The sequence below is a fragment of the Gadus macrocephalus genome, chromosome 20 (assembly GCF_031168955.1).
Source record: "Gadus macrocephalus chromosome 20, ASM3116895v1".
Taxonomy (NCBI): domain Eukaryota; kingdom Metazoa; phylum Chordata; class Actinopteri; order Gadiformes; family Gadidae; genus Gadus; species Gadus macrocephalus.
The window spans coordinates 14,117,369-14,127,262 of record NC_082401.1 but is presented as its reverse complement, the minus strand read 5'-3'; the positions used below and the strand labels follow the sequence as shown (position 1 = coordinate 14,127,262).

At 46.8% G+C, this 9,894-nt stretch overlaps 1 protein-coding gene across 2 annotated transcripts; it reads right to left on the bottom strand.

Annotated features, from left to right (window-relative positions):
• Positions 1-385: 385 nt before the first annotated feature.
• On the bottom strand, positions 386-8,809 carry lnpa (limb and neural patterns a). Of its 2 annotated transcripts, none has more exons than XM_060039920.1 (13): positions 8,699-8,809; positions 7,868-7,942; positions 7,544-7,585; positions 6,097-6,284; positions 5,951-6,009; positions 5,818-5,858; positions 5,328-5,408; positions 5,179-5,230; positions 3,949-4,182; positions 2,646-2,751; positions 2,222-2,292; positions 1,620-1,784; positions 386-1,364 (listed from the first exon to the last, which is right to left on the bottom strand). In XM_060039920.1, exons 2-13 carry the CDS (start codon positions 7,892-7,894, stop codon positions 1,162-1,164), a joined length of 1,269 nt encoding a protein of 422 aa, XP_059895903.1. In that variant the 5' UTR covers positions 7,895-7,942; positions 8,699-8,809; the 3' UTR covers positions 386-1,161. The 2 variants fall into 2 exon arrangements, with proteins under 2 accessions (XP_059895903.1, XP_059895902.1); XM_060039919.1 differs by having other exon boundaries at positions 8,566-8,789.
• Positions 8,810-9,894: the final 1,085 nt, after the last annotated feature.

Below are 9,894 nucleotides of genomic sequence, written 5' to 3'. Positions count from 1 at the left end.
GCGAAAAGTAAAATGATCACAAGCCACAATTGGCCCGCTAATGAAAACAGACCGTTTGAACATGTTTGTCTTAATGCTGCTCGACGACCGCGGACGTGGATGACCGCATCTCGGATCAGAGCTCTGGTCGACGTATTACGGTCTCTGGCGCCCGATTGGCTGTCTGATGGATGGACTCAACCGGGGAACATGTATTTAGGCTGAGTTTAAAATGGAGGGTTCGTCGGTTTACAAGGAGGGAGGAATGTTAACGAACCTGACATTTTAACAGCAAGCTACAAAAAAAATAGATATTTTTAAATACAGATCAATTCAAATGAACTTCTGCATCCTATTTTAACAAGATTAGCGTTTGATAATGCCAAAAACAAACAAATATACAGAAGACGGTTCCTTGACGTTTATTTCCTTATCATACATGTATACAGCATTAAAATTACATATATATCGACAGACAATATAAGAATATTATTTATTTGTACTGGAGAAACTGGATGTATGAAAACGATAATATAAGTAAGGGGAAACAGGTTACTCATAAATACATAAGAAACAAACTAATATGGCTGGTCGTTCCCCCTCCACATCAAACATCCTATTGAAAGTGCATGATGGCCTTGAAGCGCTAAGGCACTAGAGAGATGCACACCACCAGCATACATCTTATTTTTCCTCTTTCAGCAATAAATATCTCTTCTGTAAATCATCCTTAGCGCTAAAGAGATGTGTAAACATGTTGAGCTCAGGTGCTACGGGGGCTACATTGTCCAATACAGCCCTGAGAGGCACAGTATTGAGAGCTATCAATAAATAGCATTTCCTATCTATGTATAAAAATAGGTATTTCCAACAACAACAGAGAATGGCGCTTGCACCCGTGGAGGCCTTGCAAAACTGTACATTCAGTCACGAATCCGGTTGATTGTGAAAAATAAAACGTAAACTTTATGATACGAGGAGAAAAAGAACGCGATAACACAACACAACTCGGATATTTCCTATTTTCAGTTTCCCCTCCTAGAAAAAACCCCACAAATCGCTTCAGACAAATGCGTTTGATAAAATCGCCTTTTAATAATTCTATCCCAATCGCCTGAGCACTAACCAAGAAAAAAATGCAATTCTGAAAAGAAAAGACGTAGAGCAATCGAGTTGGGGCGGCTACTCCACCTCCATGGCGGACACGTTCTGCTCCTCGTCTGACTTCTCTGAGGGGAGCTCCTCTTTCTCCTTCTCCCCCTCCTCCTCCTCCTCAGGCATTGCCTCCAGGTCGTCTGACCCTGTGCTGACCTCCCCGACGGAGGCTTTCACCTCCTCCTCCTCCTCTGCCTTCACCTCGCCGGGGAACTCCAGCTTGGTCTTCGCTGGGAACATGAAAACAAACCCCTGCCGTTAGATCATCCACTTAAGTATATTCTCTTAGGAGGGACTTAACTAAGCGGGCAAATTGAGTTAATTACTTTAACAATTTTGACAGTCATTTAAAACTCCAGACCTGAACTTTGCAACTTTGCAACTTCAGTTAGGTTTTTCCAAAGGGTTGCATTTGAAGACGGCTTCCACTCTACGGTGTGCTAGCACCGTAGGCCAACGCCAAACAGAGGAGAGGCGCCACTTACCCACAACGCACCGCCCGTCGTCCACGTTGGCACCGGGGAGGGAGGACGGCGCCGCCGCCTCGGACGCCATGTTGGGCTCGATAGCAGTCGTCTCTGGAAGCCTCGGCGCCTGCGGTCTGGCCTTCCTCGCCGGGTTCAGGACGAAGCAGTAGGCACAGCGGAAGGCTGCGATGACACACACACACACACACACACACACACACACACACACACACACACACACACACACACACACACACACACACACACACACACACACACACACACACACACACACACACACACACACACACACACACACACACACACACACCGTCTTAGTCACACCATCACCTGATTCACTCGAGTGTTAATATATTTGAATGCGGAAAAAAACGACAACAATAAAAAGATAAATGCCGGCGACGCATAAAAGCGTTTAGATCGATGTGCGGGGCTAGTTTGCATATTCAATCTTGTTCCGTTTTTGCTTACAGAGGTCGGTCGCGGCGGAGGCATTTAAAAGACATATGATATACTAGGCTGCCAAGAGCTGGAGGGCAAACGCAGACACAGTGTTTGATGGAGACTGACACAGAGAACGGTGTTTCTCTAAATCTTACCAACATATTCAAATTCCTCCTTTAATGCCATGCCGTTATGGGACAGGCACTGCTGGCATATGAGCGCATATCTGGAAGAGATGGAAAAGCAATCTGCATTAAAACACACACGCCATTACCAGGCCGGCAGTTTATTGACACAAACTCTAAAGGCGTACACCAGCATCAGTATGTCACATATAATCGTGAGATATTTAACACTTTGTCCGTCGTAATAAACAAACAAAAATGGGCAGACTGGAAAAACAGATTAAAATAAGAGCATTTTTGTATATTTCGTCAAAATTAACCCAGTTCAAAGGTCACACATTAGCCGACACCTCTATCCATGTGACCATACGGAGGTCAGCATGTTCTGCCGGCAGACGGCGGCAACCGAACTGCCACCTGAGAGCGCGAGGCACTGTAGGAGGGCTCTTCCTACCTGTTTTGCGGTCCGTATCCAACAAGGTACTCGATGACCCTGTCCATGGTTCCCCGGTCCCGGGGGAGCACCGGTCTGGCCAGGGGCGGCCCGGGGGGATGCATGCCTGTTCAAACACAACAGCGACGCCCATTAGCCACAGACGGCCTGGAGGCCTGACTACAGATCAGTGCCAACCCCCGGCCGGGCAGGAAACACTCACTGTGCGACGGGCAGTTTAACAGTTGGCTCGGAAAGTCATGCAAAAATGCTGCTGTTTTTCCTCCTTTCTCCCCCAGTCCCCCCCAAGCCACGCTTCATAATAATTTAAACCCAGAATTCACTTGCGAGGCACGGCTACATTCCCCTGCTGTGTTTGGTGAGTGGTAATTAATATAATCCAACATCAAGAGCAATCATAGGAAGATGACTGGTCATTTCACAGAGACTTGGCAGAGTCCCGCTACCCTGCTGTTTATTAATTTACCAGCATATGGAAACTCTGTGGTGACTCTTTGTATCAAATTGCTTTTCACTTTCCATTTCACACAGAAGCCGCGGCGAGCGTCAAGTCATGTAAGCCATTTGTGAGCCGGGTCGAATGCCAAGGAATCATTTTAACCGGTATTAAGAGACATTTAGCGGGATTCCTCCCACCACTGCCAAGAGAACCGGTGCGGCCCGGCTAATTAATCACAGTTAACGTAATCTTAACTCAGGCACACCTCACAGTTGGCGTTCCGCGCAGGCAATTACCCAACGGCGCTTCCTGGTGGAGCCACACTCGCCCCCAGCTCAGAGTTTCAACTTCTACAGCGCGTTCGTGGGCGAGAAATAATTCATATTGAATATGCAATACCCCCGGGCAATCCAGAGGAAACTTTGGTGGTGCGATAATTGCCTTTAAAAAAAAATGGATTTTCCTCCACTGTTTAGAAGGGACTACAAATAATACCCCCCCCCCCCCCCCCCACCAAAAAAGAGAAGCAAAACGACTCTGCGTTACTAGGTTTTATGTTGTGTTGCGTTATACATTTAAATTCGGATTAAAACTTCATCTTGGAGTTGGTAACTTTGGACCGGCCATGAGCTGGTGGTGGTGGGGGGGGGGGGGGGGGGCACAGAAGAGACTTGAACCTTTTAATAAAATATTTAAAAACTACACTCCCACAATTACCCGCTACGGCTCCGCCACGCGGCTCCGGGGCTGACGAGGCGCGCGCCGGGGGCCCCCCGACGGCGAGGGAGGCGGCGGGCGGAGAGGACTAAATCACACCTTAATGGAGCGCATTACGAGCGGGCCCCCAGAGCGCAGGTAACTCACCCACTCCCGGAGCAGGTGTGCCAGGGGTCAGGGGCCTCCTCATCAGGCTCTGCTGAGCGGCTGCCGCCGACAGGGTCCTCTCTGGGGGCCCGCCCGGAGCCCCGTGGAGGGACCGGCCGGCGTAGGCGGGCCCCAGGCCCAGTGGGGGCCGGGCGGCGGCGTTGGCCGGGCTCGCCCCCCCCGCTGCGGTGGTGGTGGTGATGGTGGGCGGGGCCACGTGGCGCTGGCGGAGATCTAACAATGGAGAGAGAGAGAGGGAGGGGGTGGAGAGAGAGGAAGAGAGAGAGAGCGAGGGGGTGGAGAGAGGAAGAGAGAGAGAGCGAGAGGGAGGGGGTGGAGAGAGAGGAAGAGAGAGAGCGCGAGAGAGAGCGAGAGGTTGGAGAGAGCGAGAGGTTGGAGAGAGCGAGAGCGAGAGGTTGGAGAGAGCGAGAGAGAGAGCGAGAGAGAGCGAGAGAGAGCGAGAGCGAGAGAGAGAGAGGTTGGAGAGAGCGAGAGAGAGCGAGAGCGAGAGAGCGAGAGAGGGGGAAGGAGGAGAGAGGAACAGAGAGAGGGAAGAGAGAGAGAGAGAGAGAGAGAGAGGAAGAGAGAGGGATAGGGAGGGAGGGAGGAGAGAAAGGAGGGAGGGTGGTGAGATGGAGGGAAGAGAGGAAGAGAGGGTGGTGAGAGAGGGTGGAGAGAGAAAGAGAGAGGGTTAGGGAGGGAGGGTGTCGAGAGAGAGGGTGAGGGTGGGTGGAGAGAGAGGGAGAGAGAGAAAGTGGGAGGGTGGAGAGAGAGGGAGGGAGAGAGGTTGGCTGAGTAAGGTCACGGAGAAACGAAAATAAAGCGAAACACTGATACCTTCGGTGTTGCGATAGCCTGCTTATACACAAACGACAGACAAAATTATTATATCATTAAGAACTATTTGATGAGGTTTAAACGGATGCATGCTGTAACATTGGTCTGCGCCTTGTATGAACAGTGAAGTAATGTCTCGCCTCTAGGAGTCAAACCCTTTCAGGTCCCAACATGCACACACTAGTTTATCCACATATCGCCCTGGGCTTCGATGTGCCACGTAGTCCTTTGAGTGTTTGGCGAGCTATGTGTATTGGCTTCATCATGTCAGTCTGATGATTAATCATTCATCACTCAGGTAAGTGTCCCTGCATCAAGGAGTGTCACTATCCCCAGTCACAGACACACTTAAAGTTTCAGCTTTGCGTGCGTTTGTTGATGGTAGCCTGGTACCTTGTCCGGGTTTTGGAGTCATCTGCATGGAATTGAAGGAGGAATTCAGCTCCTGAATATGAAGAAGGGGTTTGATATTAGGGAGGTTTACGCACGCAGGAATAACAATGAGGTGAGATGAAAATGAGAGGAGGAATATGTTGTTTTACTATTTTCTTGGAGTCCGGATCAAATCTCTCCAGAATAAGTTTAGCATTCTTGTAGGTCTCGGTCTCCATAACGTCTTCCAGCTGAGGGAGGATAGGATAAACAAGAAATTCCGGTCAACACCATTCAAAGCCATGAAAACAAGTTTGCTTCCTTAACCCAGATGAAACAGGAAATGGATCGCAGGCATTTGAATGTGGTGTTAATGTAGAGCTGTCTAGGCTCTGGATCCATTTAGAAAAGGAGGCATCATTATGATTATTGGCCTACCTAATGTAGCACTGACATCAAGTTTAAAGGTTATGCGTGTCGGATTTAGTGCCATCTAGAGGCGAGGTTACAGATTGCCCACCAACTGAATTACCCACTCAATCTTCAGATTATAAATGAATTAAACATACTTGAATATTAATATTCTTATTCTGCCAAGTCTTTCGCGCCAGATGCCACTCAACTCTACATACTACACCTTTAACAAATGCATGAACTTACTATTTTCCTTTTTTGCACTTTCAGTTCCTCTAATTTTTCATCTGTGAAAATTAAACAAATGTTTCAGATTAAATGAATCCTCCAACAATATATTAAAGAGCCAATTTCGAATGCATAACAATCAAACCCTCACCGTTTCGCCTTGTTCTCCACGCACAGAGAGCTATTAGCATCTTTCGGAGCAGCCACACTCTGCAACATGAAGTTTAGACGGTTCAAATCCTAAAAATATTTTTTGTGTTTTTGTGAAATTGGATATAAGAATTCTGGTCTACGTACAATAACGGGAATACGACAAAGGGCAGGGCCAGTATCACCCGCCCTATGGTTTGCTCCGGAAGGTACCACAAATACACGACAGCACATGTGATGAGGTAGAGCAGACACGAGTACATCAGCAGGCGTCCCACCCAGACTTTCAGCTGCTTATGGTACTGTTCACCATGTTCTTCCAATTTGTGAATATCCTGTGAAAAACAAGTTTTATTTGTCAGCCACTCCTAACCACAGCGTGGTGTGCGACTGTGCGTTTCTAAGCAAAACATTAGTAAACAAAGAGTGTCATGTGAAAGTTCCCCCTCAGGTAAGTACAACAAACTAGCCATTCATGGCTGTTCTTTTATTAACAGGAGATCAACACTGGGATCACACAGGCCATAATACCCATGCTAAAAATAGCGTGCCGACTGAATAGCACTGGCTTCTACTCTGTGAATAAAACAGTGCTGCTGTAGCATGTGTTCCTGTCACTCTGCGATCTGTGTTGAACTCGCATCTGCGTTCAACGAGTTATGACAGAGCCACACCGTGATTATTATTCAAACCGTTTCCCCTTTCAGGACTTGAATATTCCTCTAACCCAGTTTCACAAAATGGTGGTTCAAAAACATGCATGACATAATAGCTCAGCGGCTCGTTGTACAACGGTCTGGACACATATTGTTCCCATTTTTTAAACCAGCATTAGACATTGCAAAAAGACAATACCGGTCTGGTGATGAAACCATCATAAATGTCGTTCCTGGCTTCACAAAAACCAGGAAGTTCCTGGCTTTCTGGCTTAACAATGTAATGCGTCAACATTAATTCCATATACCGATTCTAATGCCTAAGCGAACCATAGCAGAAGATTTTGCTAGCGTTAGCGCAACCTAGTAGCAGGGTTAGTGCCACTTCTCCTCTCTTTGCGTCCATAATATTGTGATCACGTATTTTGCTCTCTCTTTAGCACGCTAAGTGCAGGAAACAGATGCTTTACAGCACTTTACTGGTCTGGTTTCCAGATCCAATTATTGCAGGAGGCCCTTTTGGATCATTAGGCCTATGGCCTGGTGATTCATACGACTTGGCCCTTTCCCTCAGAAACGATTCCTTAACCCCAGTGCATGCTCCCAACTGATTGGCCAGTATTAAAACAAATGTAAAATTAAAAGTGTAAGTGCTTCAACTTGCATCTCTGCAACACTTTGAGGGAGGGGGGGGGGGGGTAGGGAACTATGAAATAGATACAAAATGAAATCAAGTGGATCCAAAAGGTCTTGTTGTTAAGATTAAAAACTCAATAGAATTACACCGGGAAGTTGGTCTGATTTGCACTGGGTGAGGTCACAGTTTGATCTATTCCCCTTATAGTTCCCAGAGGGTCGACGTTTCAGTTAGCTGCTTGGTGGGCTGTTTGGCTGCGACCACATTCTCACATATCAGTGCTGCTTTGGTCCAAACATACCTTATCGATGCCTTCCAAAACGTCCACAGTCGAAGGTTTGCTCTGCAAGGTAAAGCGTTCAGAAATGACTGGGCTGATGAGGGTTTATCAAGTTGTTTCCATGCGATAAAACAATGGCTTTCAATCCTATGTTATGTTTAGAGTAGTATTGATAACACTTTAAAAAAGTCTAAATGTTGTTCAAGTCAGACCATAAAGTAGACATGCCTTTATACACGCTTCTGTTCAGCAATACCTACTGAAAGTACTCCATAATACTAAACAACCGTATGAAGATGTGTGTTGTATTCAAACTTCAAACGGACGTAATGCTTGCGTACAAACCTTCCACCGAGAGACCACTGCCCCCATGTTGACGGTGTGTCCTACTCAACCCTTCAAACCATTGATGGTTGGAACCTGTGGACGGAATCACTTGTATCATTAACCTTAAAACACTGAGGTCTACGCCACAGTGAAGCAACGAAAAGCCCCCCTGGGGCGTTTTAACATAGCGCTTCACGACGACGTGTCGTCTCCTGCAAAACACACGCAACCTGCAGATCAAACACGGACTTTACGAGTTCGTGTTGGATCTTTACCAGTGAAGTCCCTGTTGGATCTGCAGATTGCGGGAAGTAGCCTGATGGACTCGCAAGCTGCAGAGCCACCAAATTCAATGGTGATGTTGGGGTTTAATCTGCAGCTTGCGTATGTTTTGCAGGAGACGACACGAACTTCACTAGTGAAGTGCATGCAAACTTCAGATCCAACACAAACTTCATTAGTGAAGTTCGTGCTGCTGCAGAACCATCATGAACTTCCCCTAATGCATGAAGTTCCTCGCTTTAAACCTCAGAGGAAACGCAAACACCAACGAGCCACAGGTTGTTTCCGTCCAACACCAGCAGCTTATGACGGGGGGATCCCCTCCCGGGCCCCAGTGCCACGTTAGGTGAGGCATATCTGGACACTTGAGTAATAGTAGCACCAGCCCCAGGCTAGCTAAAAGAGCTAGCGTTGTTAACCTAGCCGCTAGTTACCTTGAGGCCAACTTTGGTCACGCTCTTCCAACAAGTCGCTGCACACCGGGACACCAGACCGACAAGAGACCCAAGTAGTGGAGACTCTAACACAATACCGAGCACTTCAGGAACCAAACTGCAATGTGTTTACCGTGGCGGGGGATAGATATAATCTTTTCCGTGCGGCGCTTCCACTCTCCTTCTGGACGAGACGCGCGTCAGAGCCGAGGGGGGGGCGTGGTCAGATCAACGGGGGGCGTGGTCAGATCAGCGTGGCTGATAATGGCGCTCCAAAGGGGTCATGTTCCCATTTGGGTCAACTGCATTTTTCTAATGCTACGTAGGCCAACCACTTGGATAATGTTGTAATACCTAATAATGATAACTCAGAAGTTAACTCACAAAACACTCCAGTTGTCCACCAGGCCAGGTTAACTTAACTTTGACCCCACCCATACTATGCCCTGAATAATACATATCATGATACCCCAGAAAGTTAGAAAGGAGAAAAGAAAAGGTCTCAAGTAATAAGCCACTGTAAAGATTAAAGGGTTACCAGTGCTTATACAGCCCTTACTTAAACAGGGCCGCCGTAAGAACTAATAAACAAACAATGTGCAATATCTGGGTAGTGTGTATGATGCAATATAGATAACATTGTTATATCATTGAAAACTATTGAATGCATAAATGGATCGACGCTATAACATTCCTCTTCGCCTTTTATGAACCGTGAATGCATGTGTGCTGATTAAAAGCCAAACCCTTTCAGGTCCTAACAATGCAGACGAGTTTATCCACACATCGCCCTGGGCGTACGTGTCGTTCAGTCGCGTGAGTCTTGTTCGAGGTGGGTGTTAAATATCTCATGTCAGTCTAGTTTTTCATCATATTGTTAAGTGTTCCAGCATTCGGGAGTGTCACTATAAGTGTAAAACATTGAAAATTTGCTGTGATGGGACTCATATTCCGATCATTGTGTAGAGTCTGGTTAACCCTCTGTGAAGAGGGTTCCCATGAAGGCCTTCAAGCTCTGAGATTCTGTTTTCTGGGCTGGGGGTTGTAGGCTAGTGTTATATATACTTATATTTGGGCAGAGGGGATGATTACTCATGCTATAGGGTTCCAATGGACCACTTTGAATGTATTCTCTGTTCAGATGCATATTTCCATGTTCATGGTTGACAAAGAATTCCTGTTTTATGGGATGGCTGGACTTTGGCCAACCCAACATGATTTTGCCTAGCTAATCTAATATGTGGTTAAATTTGTTTACACATGAATGGCTATGGCTATAATTTACTAACCTAATAATAATCTTAGGTTTTAAAATATGTGTTATTTGAA

Bases quoted from the DNA above. Each gene is read 5' to 3' on its own strand.
- lnpa (XM_060039920.1), bottom strand. From the start codon at position 7,894: ATGGGGGCAGTGGTCTCTCGGTGGAAG. The intron at 4,183-5,178 runs GTACCAGGCTAC...CTCCATTGTTAG, and splicing joins GACTCCAAAACCCGGACAAG to ATCTCCGCCAGCGCCACGTG. The intron at 1,365-1,619 runs GTAAGTGGCGCC...TCATGTTCCCAG, and splicing joins CGACGGGCGGTGCGTTGTGG to CGAAGACCAAGCTGGAGTTC.